General features: G+C 43.0%; 2 protein-coding genes across 3 annotated transcripts in view; one reads left to right on the top strand and one right to left on the bottom strand.

Moving 5' to 3' along the window:
• The window catches only part of EDARADD (EDAR associated via death domain), a 106,140-nt gene extending 94,207 nt beyond the window's left edge, over nt 1-11,933 (bottom strand). Inside the window, exons 1-2 of one of the 2 annotated variants that reach the window (XM_075864424.1) lie at nt 11,857-11,933; nt 10,745-10,882 (exon numbers count right to left, since the gene is read on the bottom strand). In XM_075864424.1, the coding sequence (XP_075720539.1) occupies nt 10,745-10,778 (34 nt within the window). In that variant the 5' untranslated portion in view covers nt 10,779-10,882; nt 11,857-11,933. Of the gene's footprint in view, nt 1-2,548; nt 2,626-10,744; nt 10,883-11,856 lie in introns of those variants that run through there. The other variant, XM_075864425.1, reaches the window with a different exon arrangement.
• A 37-nt stretch (nt 11,934-11,970) lies between these two features.
• The window catches only part of RIOX1 (ribosomal oxygenase 1), a 32,811-nt gene continuing 27,372 nt past the window's right edge, over nt 11,971-17,409 (top strand). Inside the window, exons 1-2 of the mRNA XM_075864423.1 lie at nt 11,971-12,091; nt 16,825-17,049. Of these exons, the coding sequence (XP_075720538.1) occupies nt 12,017-12,091; nt 16,825-17,049 (300 nt within the window). The 5' untranslated portion in view covers nt 11,971-12,016. The remainder of the gene's footprint in view (nt 12,092-16,824; nt 17,050-17,409) is intronic.

Below are 17,409 nucleotides of genomic sequence, written 5' to 3'. Positions count from 1 at the left end.
CACACACAACCCCTCTTGTAGATAGTGCCTCATAGCCCCCTTTGTGGATAGTACCTCATAGCCCCCTTGTAGATAGTGCCACACACAACCCCTCTTGTAGATAGAGCCACACACAACCCCTCTTGTAGACAGTGCCACACACAACCCCCTTGTAGAAAGTGCCACACACAACCTCCCTTGTAGACAGTGCCTCATTGCCCCATTTGTAGATAGTACAAGGGGACTGTGATATTATCTCCCCCCCGTACAGAGGGGACTGTGATATTATCTACAGCAAGCACTGTGGCATTATCTACAGAGGGTACTGTGGCATTATTTACAGGGTGATGGCACTATCTACAGAGGGGACTGTGGCATTATCTATGTAGGTGGGCAGCAATATCTACAGAGGGCAATGTGGTAGTATCTACAGAGGGCACTGTGGCATTATCTACAGAGGGCACTGTGGCATTATCTACAGAGGGCACTGTGGCATTATCTACAGAGGGCACTGTGGCACTATCTAAAAAGGGGCTGCCCAATCTTGACATTCTTCTGTCTGCCAAACCCTGCCAACTGAGCAGCCAGACTGCATTTAGCGACACTTAAACAGGAAAACTGGATTGTTAATAATAAGCACGTGGAGTAAGCTCGCAAATTTCCGGTAAGTTTAAACCTAGTGGTATTATAGTAATGTAGTATTGTTATAGTAATGGAGTATTGTTATAGTAATGGAGTATTGTTATAGTAATGTAGTATTGTTATAGTAATGGAGTATTGTTATAGTAGTTCAAATAACTAATTGATTAACAATAATTTTGTATTGCATCAAATTTGAAAGTAATGCGGCCCATCAACTTCACATTTTTTTCTATGTGCGGCCCATTTACCCGGCCACGTTTGAGACCCCTGATGTAGAAACACTACCAATTCACAAGTTGAATGGTAATGCACAGATGTTAATTTATTCATACATTTCCAGGAGGAAAATCAGGGAAATGGCATAATACAGAGTTGTAAGAAAAAATGCTCCAGCATTGTTATTTCATGGAAAATGGAAGAGGCCTAGGCTACACAGAGACTTTTTCTAGCGCTACTCATTGATTTTAACTATCAAATGACAGCTGCAGTCTATCAGATTGCATTCAACTCAATGTATTCCTTTGGATTACAGGTGTAACTCTATGGTTTTAATCAATGATCAGTTACATTACAAAAAGTCCCAGTGTAGTCCAGGTCTAAAATAGACATGTCAGGAGAGCTTACAGGTCCTCTTTAACCCCCCCCCCCCCCCCCCCCCGCATTGCAGCAGTCTCTTATTGGACTAGAGCCTAAGGCTGGGGTCACATGCTGCATGGAGCAATGCAGCAAAACCACGGTAATTTGCTGTTAAATGCATGCGTTTTTTGGCCACGCAGCACATTATTGCAACGTGTGAGCCCAGTCTAAAGCTACATTTACATTTTCAAACCACCAATTAATGATCGATGGTTTGAAAAACCGCTACGAGTATCTGATGAACATTTCCAGCACTACAATCATTGCAAATGTAAATGTCAGACAAGTAGCATTTACCGCTAATGATAGATGATGATTTTTACTTATCCACAAACAATTTAGAAAATTACGATTTTCCTACCACTGCCCAGATCTGTTATTTGAATGCTTATGTTTATAAGGGAAGCAGTTCCAATAATTGAAGAACAATAGGGAATTGTTGTATATGTAATTTCCTAATATGCAAACAAAATGATTGTCAAGATTTTCCATACAATATAAAGCACAGTAGTATTAAACATAGAAACCTATTTTGTTGTTCTATATAAGGCTTCGTTCACATCTGCGTCAGGGTTCTGTTCATGGGTTCCATCGGAGCTTTTCGTCAGGGGAACCCATGAACGGAAACCATAGGTTTCCGTTTGAATCACCATTGATTTCAATGGTGACTGATCTGTTGCAAATGGTTTCCGTTTGTCACCGTTGTGTAAGGATCCTGTTGTTTTGACGGAATCAATAGCGTAGTCAACTTTATTATTGATCCTGTCAAAACAACAGAACCTTTATACAAGGGTGACAAACGGAAACCATTTGCAACAGATCAGTCACCATTGAAATCAATGGTGATGCAAACGGAAACCTATGGTTTCCGTTCATGGGTTCCCCTGATGGAAAGCTCAGACGGAACCCATGAACAGAGCCCAGACGCAGATGTGAACGAAGCCTAACAGATCTCAAACACCAACCAACATCTATACCAAAAATCATACAAAGTGTAAAGGATAAAGGATTTTACTTCTGCCTGGACCAAAACGCCCCAAAAACATATTTTCATCCACTTCAACAATGTTTTCACCCATAACTTTGTTTCAAGTATCATCAAAACTTTGCAATACATACATGAACTGAAGACAAAATAAAGCAGGTCAGTTTTCCACATATCGAGTGACCTCACATTTGTCATATATTCAGCTTTTAACTAACTTTTCTCCTTAAAGAGACAGTTCGTATTAATAAAAATTAAAAAAATCACCATAAATTGTAATAACATCCTACACAAAAACATCATTACCTTCAGAGAGAGACTCCTCAGAAGCCATGTGTCTGTTTTGTCCCAGGATTCCTTGTCTGTATCTCACAACAAGTAGGGTTATATACTGAACTAAGCTCTTAACTTCCTGGTTCTACAATAAGCATCTCTCTCTATTTTTTATTTTTTTTTCAAGAAAAAGTGACGTTTCAGAAGCGTATTCACACCACCTACTGGATATGGTGATTATCTGAATGTAACACCTCTCCCCCTCCCTGCTGCCTCCCCACCCTGTTCATAAAGAGGCCCATTCAGACATACCTTTATTGTATGACTGCAGCAGATCTCCGAGTGAGAATAGAGGCCTCAGGCCATTATCCACAATCATCACCGTCTGTATTATTTGCTACATTTTTCAGGACTCTTCTTATGAGTTCTGCGTATGATTTTCCGAAAAACACCTGTGTTATTTTCCCTGGGGCAGTGCAAGTTTGTGCTGCCCAACTACCACATCAAGAATTCTTCTTGATCTAGCCTCATTTGTGTCTTAGGGTATATTCACATATTGCGGTTATGTCGTGATTTTTTTAAACCAATTTTTCTGTAAAAAATGTGGATTAAATTGCAACATGTGACTATACCCTTAAAGAGGATCTGTCTCTCCAGACGTGTCTGTTTTAATAATTGTATTTTTAATAACTGTATTTCCTATTAAACAACAATTCTAGAAAAAAAATTCAAAGAACTCTGTGTTGTGTCGTTCCTATAGTATTCCTCCTAGAAATGTATAAATAATTGGACTACTGGGTGTTAACAGTATCCCTAATTGCCCTGTGTAAACATGGCAGCGATCAGCAGACGAATAACGAAACGCTCGTTCATCTGCTGATCGTATCGTTCTAAAAAACTGAAATATTATCGTTGTCGGCAGCACATCTCCCTGTGTAAAGAGGGAGACGCGCTGCCGATATAAAAATGCATGGTAACGACCGCTCGTCCCCATCCATAGCTCTGTGTGACAGGCGGAAACAAGTGACGATCAACGAGCTGTCAAAATTGGCTGGGGTGATAGAGCCTTTAGACTTGTCAAATTGTGTATATTAGCAACAGATCTCATATAAGACAAATAGCTGCTGCCATTGACTTTTGATTACCTGTCTGGTGGCTGCATTTATTATATAACATAAGAAGAGAGAGGTTACAATACACAATATGTGCATGTGTGGAAAGGGGCTTATTCACAGCTCACGCTGCCTTAAACTTAATACGCCCCAATTAAAGCACATATTCACTCGCCAAATATCGGCATGATTTGCTAATTTCTGAGCAATCGTAATTATATTTGGTCAGTGTTAACAAAGGAGAAGATCAACGATATAATTATTGTTTATTGTTGATCATCAATTCTGATACTGTAAAAATAATTTTGATCGATGGCACAATTGAGAAATGTAATTGCCACTCATAGTGACATTTACACAATGCTTAGCGCACAGCCAGATGCTGGTATTCAGTAGTATGGACTATGTTCCCCAAGACTTAGGCTGGATTCACACGAGCATGTTCGGTCCGCAAAGGACGGAACATATTTCGGCTGCAAGTCCCGGACCGAACACACTGCAGGGAGCCGGGCTCCTAGCATCATAGTTATGTATGAAGCTAGGAGTCCCTGCCTCTCCGTGGAACTACTGTCCCATACTGAAAACATGATTACAGTACGGGACAGTTGTCCCGCAGCGAGGCAGAAACTCCTAGCGTCGTACATAACTATGATGCTAGGAGCCCGGCTCCCTGCAGTGTGTTCGGTCCGGGACTTGCGGCCGAAATACGTTCTGTCCATTACAGACCGAACATGCTTGTGTGAATCCAGCCTTATGTGATCTATTGGAAAATACAGTGCACACTATGCTGTACCAGAATCTGAATACATAGAATAGCCCTACTCCAGATAATAATAAATACAGTGATTAAATAACACAACCATAAATTGACTAAATCACACCACCGTTTAACACTATCATACCATGAGTGGTTCGTTTTGGCCATACAGTGACTGAATAATCCCACCATACAGTGACTGAATAATACCACCATACACTGACTAAATAATACCGCCATACAGTGACTAAATAATACCGCCATACAGTGACTGAATAATACCGCCATATAGTGACTGAATAATACCACCATACAGTGACTGAATAATACCACCATACAGTGACTGAATAATACCACCATACAGTGACTGTAGTGCATATTACCAGCATACTGAGACGGAATACAGTTCGATGCAACACAGCAGATCTGCAGAGTATTATCACACTGCAGACTGGACAAATTAATATGATACTGATCAGATGCAGTCAAAGGCTATGTTCACACTTTTAGACGGCTATGCAGTTTTCCAATTGAGTGCAGCTAAAACCAGTTTGGTGGTCAATCCCTTAACGACATGCAACATACAGTTACGTCATTGCGGTCAATGACTTACCGCAATGCCACGTAACTGTACATTGCAGAGATGGAGCAGGCGCAGAAGATGAGCTGCGCCATCATCAGTGGGTGTCAGCTGTACATTATGCGAGACGTAAAAGGCTTCCTGTCGCGACAAAAAGATTGCGCAAGCTCAGAAGGTGAGCCTGGCGCTGACACCCTGCTGTAACGGCAGGGACCGGAGCTAGCTCCGATCCCCGCCATTAACCCCTTAGATGCCACGGTCAAAAGTGACCGCAGCATCTAGCAAGTTTGTAGCTGATCGCACCCGCACAACGCGATCATGGCAAGGGGCCGATGGTTGCTATGGCAACCGGAGGCCTAACAATGGCCTCTTGGTCTGCTTAGTACAAAAGCCTTTTAGGCCCGCCTTGAGGCAGCACCTAATAGGCTTGCTGTCACTGTATAACTGACAGCTCTAATACAATGCACTGTAAAGGTAGTGCAGCGTATTAGAATAGTGATCAGGGCTTCATGCCCTCAAGTTCCCTAGTGGGACAAAAAAAAAGTTTAAAAAACGTAAATAAAAATGTTGTATAAAAAAAAAAGTTTCAAGTAAAAAAAAAAAAAAGTATTATAGTATTATATATTATATAGTATTATAGGAAAAAAAACTGAAACATTAAAAAGTTACGACACCAGCTACATATCTGTGGATTATTATTTATTTACCCCATTATTATACCCTCTTATTATGCCCTGATGTACTCTTCCCAGCTAATATATGCCCCTACATCATAAACTAAAATACCAGCAAAACCCCAGCCAGAACTACCAAGCAAAATCCGCGCTCCAAAAGTCAAATCGCGCTCCCTCCCTTCTGAGCTCTAGTGTGCCCAAACAGCGGTTTACTTCCACATATATGACGTTTCCATACCCAGGAGTGCCCGCTTAACAGGTTATTAGGTATTTGTCTTCAGTAGCACAAACTATGCACAACATATTGTGCACTACAATGGCATAGCAGTGAAAAATTGCAATTTTCACTTTGCACCATCCTCTGCGCATTAATTTCCAATGAAAAAACACCTGTGGGGTCAAAATGCTCACTACACCTGTTAAAATGCTTTAAAGGGGTTTTCCGGAAACTGACATGTGATGGTCAATCCCCTACAACTGGCAATGCAAGTGACTTTTCAATTTACTCACGCTGGAGAATCTGCACGGTTTTCCCGATCGCATCGCGGGTCACATGACGCCAACCCCATCTGAAATTCACTCTTCCGGTGAATTCCCGTCCGTTCACTGTCCACACTTCCTGACGTCATGTACAAGGGTGGGGGCCGGATAGGTTCAATAATTCACAGAGCATGCGTGGTTCGAACGAACTTCTTCCTCCACGCATGCTCAGTGCAATGTGCGGTCTTTCTGAAAACAGGAGGTGTGCTAAGGAGCTGGCTGAAATACCAGCTCTATGCATTGTGGTAAATGTAGTCTAGGCGGGACCGGAAACTAACGTGGACCGGAACTCCTGCATGTAAACAATCGGCAAAATTAGCAAGAAGAGGAATCGTGAGGAAAACATCAGAAACAAGAAGAAGGTATTTGGGGGGGGGGGGATATTGGAAGATACTAAGTGCGCCCAGACCTTTTTAAAAAAAATTTATTCGGGTCGGAAAACCCCTTTAAGGGGTGTCGTTTCCAAAATAAATGTCACTACTTGGAGGTTTGTTTTACTGTTTGACCTCGGAGCCCTGCAAATGTGGGCGAGTGCAGCAAAAATCACCAAAATAGGCCTCAAATGCGCATGGTGCTCTTTCACTACTAAGCCCTGTTATTTGTCCAAGCAAATGATAAATGACTTAGGGGTGTAGTTTCCAAAATGTGGTCACTTCTCAGGGGTTTCCACTCTACTTTGGTACCTAAGGGAGCTCTGCAAATATGACATGGCGCCCGAAAGACCAAGCCAGCAACATCTGTGTTCCAAATGCCAAATGGCGCTTGCCAAATGCCATTGAGCCCTGCCATGTGCCCAACCAGCAGTTTAGGGTCACATATGGGGTATTGCCATACTCAGAATAAATTGATTAACAAAGAGTGTGATGTTATTTATCCTATTACCCCTTGTGAATATAAAACATTGGGAGCTAAAACGACATATTTTTTGGAAATTTTTTTTTTTTTAATTTTCAATGCTTAAGGCCGGATTCACACGAGCGCAAAAGGTCTGCAAAAGCTCCGTGTGTCATCAGCATATGATGCGTGGCTGCGTGATTTTCGCGCAGCCGCCATCATTATGACACTCTGTTTTTATGTTTGTAAACAGAAAAGCACGTGGTGCTTTTCAGTTTTCATTCATAGTTTCGACTAATGTAGCGCGAATCACGCGCGGCACACGGCAGTGCGTCCGTGTGCCGTGCGCGATTTTCACGCACCCATTGACTTGAATGGGTGCGTGATGCGGGAAAAACGGGCAAATATAGGACATGTCGTGAGTTTTACGCAGCGGACATACGCTGCGTGAAAACCAATGACAGTCTGAACGGCCCCATTGACTAACATAGGTCCGTGCGAGGCGTGAAAATCACGCGCGTAGCACGGACGTATTATACGTTCGTCTGAATAAGCCCTAATTCTAAAAAAATCTGTGAAATACCTGTGGGGTCAAAATGCTCACTACACCCCTAGCTGAATGCCCTGGGGGTGTAGTTTCCAAAATTGAGTCACTTTTCAGGGTTTTCCCCTGTACTGGTACCACAGGGGCTCTGCAAATGCAACATGGCGTCCAAAAACCAATCCAGCAAAATCTACATGATAAATAGCGCTCCTGCCTTCCTGAGCCCTGCCGTGTGTTCAAAAAGCAGTTTATGACCACATATGGGGTATTGCTGTACTCGGGAGAATTTTTTTTCAAATGCCGGGTACTTTTTCTCTTTTATCCCTTGTAAAAATTTTACATTTCTACGTTTTATTGGAAAAAAAATGGTGAATTTTGATTTTCACAGTCTAATACCAATACATTCAGCAAAAAATCTGTGAGGTCAAAATGCTCACTATACCCCTCGATGAATTCCTTGAGGGGTGTAGTTTCCTAAATGGGGTCACTTTTGTGGGATTTCCACTGTTTTGGTCCCTCAGGGGCTCTGCAAATGTGACATGGCATCCGAAAATCAGTACAGCAAAACTTGAGCTCCAAAAGTCAAATGGTGCTCCTTCCTTTTGCTTTACAAATGTTGAGGTGATTTTTCTCCTTTATTTATTGTGAAAATGACAAAATCTGAGCTAAAACTATATTTTATTAGAAAAAATGTAGATTTTCATTTTCACGGTCTAATTCCAAACAAATTCAGCAAAAAACCTGAGGGGTCAAAATGCTCGCTATACCCCTCGTTTAATTCCTTGAGGAGTGTAGTTTGCCAAAAGGTTTCTTTTGGGGGGCGTTTCTACTGTTTTGGCACCACAAGACCTTTTTCAAACCTGACACGGTGCCTAAAATATATTCTATAAAAAAGTAGGCTCTAAAATCCACTAGGTGCACCTTTGCTTCTAAGGTGTCTCGGTCCAATAGGACACTAGTGCCACATGTGGGATATTTCTAGGAAATGCAGAATCTGGACAATAAATATTGAGTTGCGTTTCTCTGGTAAAACCTTCTGTGTTACAGAATTTTTTTTATTAAAATGGATTTTCTGCAAACAAAATTACATTTGTACATTTCACCTCCACTTTGCTTTAATTCCTGTGAAACGCCTAAAGGGTTAAGAAACTTTTAAAATGCTGTTTAGAATACTTTGAGGGGTGCAGTTTGTTTTTTTAAATGGGGTAATTTATTGGGTGTTTCTAATATATAGGGCCTTTAAAGCCACTTCAGAACTGAAATGGTCCTTACAAAAATAGGTTTTGGACATTTTCTTGAAAATGTGACAAATTGCTGCTAAAGTTCTAAGCCTTGTTACATCCTAGAAAAAGAAAAGGATGTTCAAGAAACAATGCCAACCTAAAGTAGACATATGGGAGATGTTAATTAGTAACTATTTTGTATGGTATTACTAACTGTTTAGCACATTTTCTCAAAATTTTCGTGTTTTTCACAAATAAACACTGAATGTATCAACCAAATTTTCACACTAACATACCGTACAATGTGTCACGAGAAAACAGTCTCAGAATCGCTTGAAAAAATAAAAGCATTCCAAAGTTATTACCACATAAAGTGACACGTTAGATTTGAAAAAATTGGCCTGGCCCATGAGGCTAAAACAGGCTGTGTCCTTAATGGGTTAATTGCAGGTATGAAAGCTGAAATGTGTGAACACAGCCAAAGGCAAAATAAATAATTACATGAAGTAATTCACAGGTGATGTCTTCTATGACTGAAATCGTTGGCTTTCCCGATCTTCTCCAACTAGCCCTGAACACCATGATGACTTATTGTTGTTGGCTATAGGGGGCATTGTGGCTGGGAATTGGAAGTATTGTAGATAGCAATATGAGGAGAGATTATAACTGGGCACTAGGGGAGATGAAGGAGAGATTATACCTGGGGAGGGGAGTGGGATGACACCTGGGGGAAATGTTATACCTGGGGAGGTGGGGGTAGAGGTTACCTGCGTACCTGGCAGAGAGCAAGTTGAAATTATATTTTGGAAAAGGGAAGGGGTGGGGGTTGGAATGATAAAAAAAAAAATGGTTTTGAAGGTAGACATATCATTAAATTAGTTTCTCTTCCAAGGTGGTTGTGCAGGGGGTGGGGGAGCACCTAAATAATCCTGAACAGGGCACCATCTAACTAAAGGCAGGCCCTGCCAGGAGCACACTTGTGCTTGGAAACCCTGTTTTAGTGCTAGGAACCTCCTTCCTTTTAGGAGCTGTTAATGAGAAACCAAGTTAAGTGATAAATTCTTTCTGCTGCCACTAGGGGAATCCTACTGCATAAGGATTTATTATGAAGTTTAAAAGGGTTTGCCCATCAGGGACATTTCCACAGGATATATCATAAATGTCAGATAGATGCGGGTCCCACCTCCGCACCCATCTCTAGAATGAGGTCCCCCAAACCCCGTTCTACCTTTCACAGTTCCCGCTACCACTTTTAATTTCCGACCAAGTAATCAGAAAACAGCGTAACTCGCTGAGCTACGCCCTTTCCGTAACTCCCATAGAACTGAATAGTAGTTACACAAACAGCGTAGCTTGGACTCGCATCTTTCTGACATTTATGGCATATCCTGTAGATATGCCATAAATGTCCCTGATGGGCAAACCCCTTTAATGGAAGCTGTATAAATGCCTATTGAGCTTCCCCTAGCGGTGGCTGCTAACAGAATTTCATGTAACGGCGGTATATAGCGATATAAAAGGAAACGGGGGATTTGGAGCTCTGTATCACGAAAACATAGCTCTTAACCCTATAAAGAACACTGGAATTATTTAGATTAAAAAGAAATATATTTTAGCTACATATGCCTGCCCTAACCCACCTCAACCATCCCCAACCACTGACTTTAGGCATTATCCTGGGTTAATCTCTATTCACACTGCATTTGCAGTGTATGTCGGAAAGTACAGTGTCATACGTCACCCACTGACCCCTATTATAGAAAACAATTTGCACGTAATCTGTTTTTTCTTAGGTTGCCTCGGTATTGAATAGCGTAGTGGCTATGAAACCTCCCTGGATTATGCAAATGGACTTCTTTTAGCAAATGTTGGGTCAATGGGCCTTATGGATACATTCGCATATATGTCGGCAATATTTCCTGGCGGATGCGTCCAGGGTACACTGCAGTGTGAATAGACCCTTACCAATAGTCTGCAAAGGAGCCATTTCGCAGTCCATATTGTGGGCACCAATCCGCTTGGAAACTCCCTTTAAAATCGATTGGACCTGTTCATGTCAGCCAGTGCCCTTATGTCAGCCACAGTGTCCTCTACAGACGATAACTAGAGTAACAAATAGAACAGCAAAACAAGAAGGAAAGGGCTGGGGCGTTGTGGGCGCAAATTTTTTTAAGCAGTTTAAGGGTATGTTCACACGCACTAATTACGGACGTAATTCGGGCGTTTTTGCCCCGAATTACGTCTGAAAATAGCGCCTCAATAGCGCTGACAAACATCTGCCCATTGAAAGCAATGGGCAGACGTTTGTCTGTTCACACGAGGTGTAATTTACGCGCCGCTGTCAAATGACGGCGCGTAAATAGACGCCCGCGTCAAAGAAGTGACCTGTCACTTCTTTGGCCGTAATTGGGGCCGTTATTCATTGACTCCAATGAAATAGCAGCGCCAATTACGTCCGTAATGGACGCGGCGTTCAAGCGCCTGCACATGCCGTTACGGCTGAAATTACGGGGATGTTTTCAGGCTGAAACATCCCCGTAATTTCATCCATTACGGACGCCCTCGTGTGAACATACCCTAAGGGTATGTGCACACACACTAATTACGTCCGTAATTGACGGACGTATTTAGGCCGCAAGTACCGGACCGAACACACTGAAGGGAGCCGGGCTCCTAGCATCATACTTATGTACGATGCTAGGAGTCCCTGCCTCGCTGCAGGACAACTGTCCCGTACTGAAAACATGATTACAGTACGGGACAGTTGTCCTGCAGAGAGGCAGGGACTCCTAGCATCGTACATAAGTATGATGCTAGGAGCCCGGCTCCCTGCAGTGTGTTCGGTCCGGTACTTGCGGCCGAAATACGTCCGTCAATTACGGACGTAATTAGTGTGTGTGCACATACCCTTACTTTGTTACAAATATGTTTTCTTTAAAAAAATAAAATAAAATTAAGGCATATGCCCAACAAATTCCAACATATATCACTAATCCAAATTTTTGAATAAATAGGTCAGTGTAAAGTCATGTAACCTAAAAAGAAAAAGAAAAGAATATATAATCCGACCAAATTACCTTTTTAGTGTGAACGCGCCTGCTATTGCAAATAGTCATCACTAGATGGCGCACATACCAAACGTTGCTTATTTTGCGGCGTTCGGTGACGTCAGGACGTAACACTGGCAACTGAAGCTGCTGTGTACGTCGCTTTTCCCTCACTCGCTGATTCCTGCTTATGGTGGCTATGGCTCCCCCACGTGTGTCAGCATTCGCTGTTTACCAGCAGGCAAAGCAGGAAACGAAACCTCAGGTCAGTTATTTCGGGTTCTGTCACAATGCGGCAGGTTGCCGTGACTGGAGCGTTCGAAGCACTAGTCAAGGATATTGGGGGACTACAAGTGCCATGTTTGTTTCCCTGACACATCTTGTAACAAGTAGAACAGCAGAAGTTTCTTTACAATTGAGAAAAACCATACAAGTGCGACAAAAATTTGCGCTAATGTGTGTCAAATTTACGGTTTTGTTTTTTTTATAACCACTCCTCAGAGTTTTGCCTCTAGGACAGTTATTATTGCATTGATAAGTCTCCCACAATGCATTATGGCATTTTTGTGTAGCTGTTTTCCTCTTTGCAGTGCTGCAGCATGGCCTAGCAGCCATATATTTGTTTTTTTTTTTGTTTTTTTTCTCTCAGTTCTCTTCAACAGGGAATGAAAGTGTTTGAGAAAAATACTCTGTACACACTGGCATCTTAGTTTAAAGAGGCTCTGTCACCAGATTTTCGAACCCCTATCTCGTATTGCAGCAGATCGGCGCTGCAATGTAGATTACAGTAACGTTTTTGTTTTTTTCAAAAACGAGCATTTTTGGCCAAGTTATGAGCATTTTTATATTTATGCAAATGAGGCTTGCAAAAGTACAACTGGGCGTGTTTAAAGTTAAAGTACAACTTGGCGTGTATTGTGTGTGTACATCGGGGCGTTTTTACTTTTACTAGCTGGGCGCTGTGAATAGAAGTGTATGATGCTGACGAATCAGCATCATCCACTTCTCTTCGTTACCACCCAGCTTCTGGCAGTGTACAGACACAGCGTGTTCTCGAGAGATCACGCTGTGACGTCACTTTCTGCCCCAGGTCCTGCATCGTGTCGGATGAGCGAGGACACATCGGCACCAGGCGACAGAGGCTACAGTTGATTCTGCAGCAGCATCAGCGTTTGCAGGTAAGTAGCTACATCGACTTACCTGGAAACACAGATGCTGCTGCAGAATCAACTGTAGCCTCTGTTGCCTGGTGCCGATGTGTCCTCGCTCATCCGTCACGATGCAGGACCTGGGGCAGGAAGTGACGTCACAGCGTGATCTCTCGAGGACACGCTGTGTGTCTGTGCACTGCCAGAAGCTGGGTGGTAACGAAGAGAAGTAGATGATGCTGATTCGTCAGCATCATACACTTGTATTCACAACGCCCAGCTAGTAAAACAAGTAAAAACGTCCAGATGTACACACACAATACACGCCCAGTTGGACTTAACTTTAAACACGCCCAGTTGTACATAAGAAAGGCTCATTTGCATAACTATAAAAATGCTCATAACTTGGCCAAAAATGCTCGTTTTTGAAAAAAGCAAAACGTTCCTGTTATCTACATTGCAGCGCCGATCTGCTGCAATACGAGATAGGGGTTTGAAAATCTGGTGACAGAGCCTCTTTAAGGCACCGGTCACAGCCTTCCCCGGCCTGTATGTTAAACGTAGGCAAATAAATATGACTTGAATGGGGCCTTAGGCTGCATTCACACAACAGTGAAAAAAAATGATCAACTGTCAGGTTTTCATGGCCATTTTGCATCAGTGTGTCTCCAAATTTTCATCCATTTCCGGTCCGCCTGTCCGTTTTAATGGCTGATAAAAAAGGATGGATTTAATGTTAGTTTTTTTTTGTCCCAACCCCCTGAAAACAGCCATGTAGATAGTGCCACTGTAGATAATGCCCCCATATAAAGTGCCACAGTGCCCACATAGTGTCCCCTGTAGATAGTGCCACACCCCCCATATAGTGTCACGGTGCCCACGTAGATTGAGTCCCCTTCCCTGTAGATATCGCCACTGTAACTCCCTGTAGGAGCGGAATCCCTCTGGCTGGGGATTCCGCTCATAGACGGAGCACTTAACGTCTCTGTCCATATATATATATATATATATATATATATAGTGTACGGTGACGTCAAGGGCTTCCTCTAAGAGCGGAATCCCCAACCAGAGTGACCGCAAAGCTCTGGCCGAGGGTTCCGCTTCAGTGTCCGTCACTGTCCATATCTCCAGGAGCGGAATTCCTGGCCAGAGCGGGGTCTGGCTACCGGGGATTCCGCTCCTACGGGGAGGGTTGGTGCTATCTACATGGTGGGGGGGGGTGCTATCTACATGGTGGGGGCGGTGTGCTATCTGCAAGGTGGGGTCAGAGGTAGCCCCTGATGCCACTGTCCATATATGGACAGTGACGCCAAGGGCTTTCCCAAGACGTGAGTCCCCGCCCCAGAGATCTGGCGATGCTCTGGCCGGGGACTCTATAGTTGAAAGCCATGACTTCACTGCACATATATGGACATTGCTGTCAGGGGCTTCCCCGGGCTCAGCGCTCAAAGTAGCATTGTGTGCGGGGAGTCCTCGACCAGGATCAGTTTTTACCGGCCGTTACAAGGATTGATTCCTGAAAGACGGCCGGTAAAAACTGATCTGTTGACTTCTATGGGAGCCGTGTGGCTGCGAAAACTGACAAAAATAGGACACGTCCTATTTTTTGACGGCTGGCATTCGTGGGCCATTAAAAAAAACAAAAAAAAACGGCCATGTGAATACACTTATAGAACTTCAGTGTTCTAAAGATGGCTGTTATAATAATGTCCGCCACACAGCCGTTTTTTTCACTGTCCTGTGATTGTAGCCTTAATGATAATTTATGTTCCTTCATGATCAGTTCTGATCCCCCCTTTTTTTTCCCCCTCTAAGGCCCCATGCACACGACCGTAAAATCGAAAAATTACGGTCCATAATTCCGGGCCCATTCATTTCTATGGCCGACGGACACCTTCCCGTATGTCGATGGGAGGGTGTCCGTGCTGTAGAAACCTGCGGAAAAAAATAGGGCACGACCTATTTTTTTTATTTTACGGACCGTGCTCCTATACTTTATCATGGGAGCACAACCCGTAAAAAACGGCCGGCCGTCCGCACCCGTAATTACGGGCACGGTCGTGTGCATGAAGTTTTACGGAGCTTCAAGGTAAATTTTCGCTGTGTTTTTTACGGCCGTTTTTGGAGCTGTTTTTCTAAAACGAGGCGTAAAAAAAACGCCCCGTCAGAACAGAACGCCGTATTTCCCATTAAAATCAATGGGCAGATGTTTGTAAGCGTTCTGCTTCCGTTTTTTCCGCTGCGTGTGCACTACCATTACTCCTTAAATTATAAAGGGTTTGTCACCTAAGCTTTTTTTTTTTTTTGGGTTCCAATAACGCAGCATGTTATGCTATACTGACCTTCAAAAAGCAACGGAATTCAGATGGAAAATAATTGAGCCTTCGGGTATATTCACACGGTGCGGTTTATACCTGCTTTTGTGGACATGCGGTTTTGCTGCCTTTTTCATTGAAGTTGTGCATCACCAAAATGCAAAAATGTGGCCTGGAACACGCATGTAGGAGGTCAGATTCACTTTTGATCGGTATAGCACATACTTTCAGCTACGGTATTTTACTACAAAGGCCAGATGTCATACTGCAACTACTAATGTGCCGCTGGGTAATATGCCATGAATTGCCTCATACGTTTTTGTTTTTTTTTAATCTGCAGGATGTCTGCGTGCCATTTTTTTTCCCCTCATTGACTTCAATGAGATGTTTTTGAATAGCTCTACCACCAATATGAACTTGGGCATTTTCCGTTTACATTGGTGGCTCCCCAAAACGTATGAGTATCTAATGTTTTCTATAAGTGCATTGATCGTACTGAATGAAGCAACTTCTAGAATAGTATAACTGCAGTCTCAGACAGCACAGAGTATGTTTGTAGTCAGTTACCATGGAAACACATAGGTCTTCACATGGGCAGACACAGACAATTGAAAACACCCGTGCCAAAAACACGTGGGACCCCCCTCCGCCAGCATACCTCTTAATTATCCCTGCAGTAAAGTGTGTAGCATCTCTGGTGGGCTATGGCAACGGAAGGGGTTAATGGTACAATCTCTTGTGATCTAGGACAGTGACGGTGTTTATAACAACATCCTTGATCGGCTAAAGCAGAGAAGGAATTATTGATAACTGCTCTGGTGGTCTTAGGTCAGTGAAGGGGTTAAGTACCTGTACAGAAAATCTCTCTTTCTCCTCAATCTGTGACTGTAGCCTGCTCAGATACTTTATCATCAGCTATCAGCCAATCAGAGAGCAGCGCAGACTATTATAGTCTCTGTGTAATATATGAGAGATTGGAGAGCGTGAGCTGGGGATGGAGGCCAAAGAAGCAAAATACATGTTTTAAAACCCACTCTGGCCTAACTGGTCCCCCCTCCTCCCTATAGGCCCATGTCAGCTGAATAGAGACTTCACATGCTATATATCCGCCCCTGGGTCTGTATAGTACTGTTGGACATAGCCTGTAAGTGGTTTATAGCACGTAGCAACCTGCAATGCTAATTGAATGCTGGGACAGCCGATATCTCAGCCACAACATTGAAGTCAATAGCCACGTAATCCCATCACACAATTTGGGACTGAATGCATTTTTATGGAATGTGACGTCACTATGCAGTCTTCAGAAAAAGCGTGGTGAACAGCAGCACACGTCTCCCAAGTTTCAATCAATATGTTCTTTTATTGGTCAAACATCCAGTAAAAAAATGGCAACGTTTCGACCCGTGACAAGTGGAGGGTCTTTCTCAAGGTAACGGGATTTTTGCTGCTTCAAATATTGTATTTTTTGGGTCACTATGCAGTCGTCATATTGTTCAAGCCTATGTTTTTACACACATCTGTCCTTTTTGTCTTAGTTGGGTTTGGAGAAGAAGAACAAAGGTGCGATCTCAAAATCAACACAAAAGGTGCTGAAAAAGAAGTCCAGATGTAAAACACTATTAAGAAATTCTGAAGCTCAAGAGGAAGAAAGCTCCTGTGTGTTACCCCCAGTTATTTCCTCGAAAAAGAGCTCAAATAAGGGAGGCAAAAAACCAAGCAAGATCACCAATGGGAAAGAACTGCCACCTCAGCAACCAAAGGTATTCTCCAAAAAAATCATCTTTTATTTGGACAGGAGGCTTCCCTGCATATGTAAATGATTTAAGTTGGTGATCTGAGGCTTACCATACTTAGTTCACTTAATGTTTTATATTCCATTTTGTGCGACTTGCGTGAATCGTAGTTTTTCAGTCCTTGACGCGTAGATCCCGGAGTTCGGAGCAGCCGTTCTTTAGGTGACACATCGACACAGGCTCCTTTCTGTGTGCCGATAATGTGGATAAAGGGGCTTATTTAGGGAACGAGAAGGGGCCTGAATTAGCTGATGAATTTAGGCAGGGGGAGCTCCTTCCCCCGGAACCTCTCGACGCATCACAGCAAAAATAGTAGCTCAGAACTTC

The sequence above is a fragment of the Rhinoderma darwinii genome, chromosome 4 (genome assembly GCF_050947455.1).
Source record: "Rhinoderma darwinii isolate aRhiDar2 chromosome 4, aRhiDar2.hap1, whole genome shotgun sequence".
Classification (NCBI taxonomy): domain Eukaryota; kingdom Metazoa; phylum Chordata; class Amphibia; order Anura; family Rhinodermatidae; genus Rhinoderma; species Rhinoderma darwinii.
The sequence above is the reverse complement of the archived record's forward strand: the minus strand, read 5'-3'. Positions and strand labels throughout refer to the sequence as shown.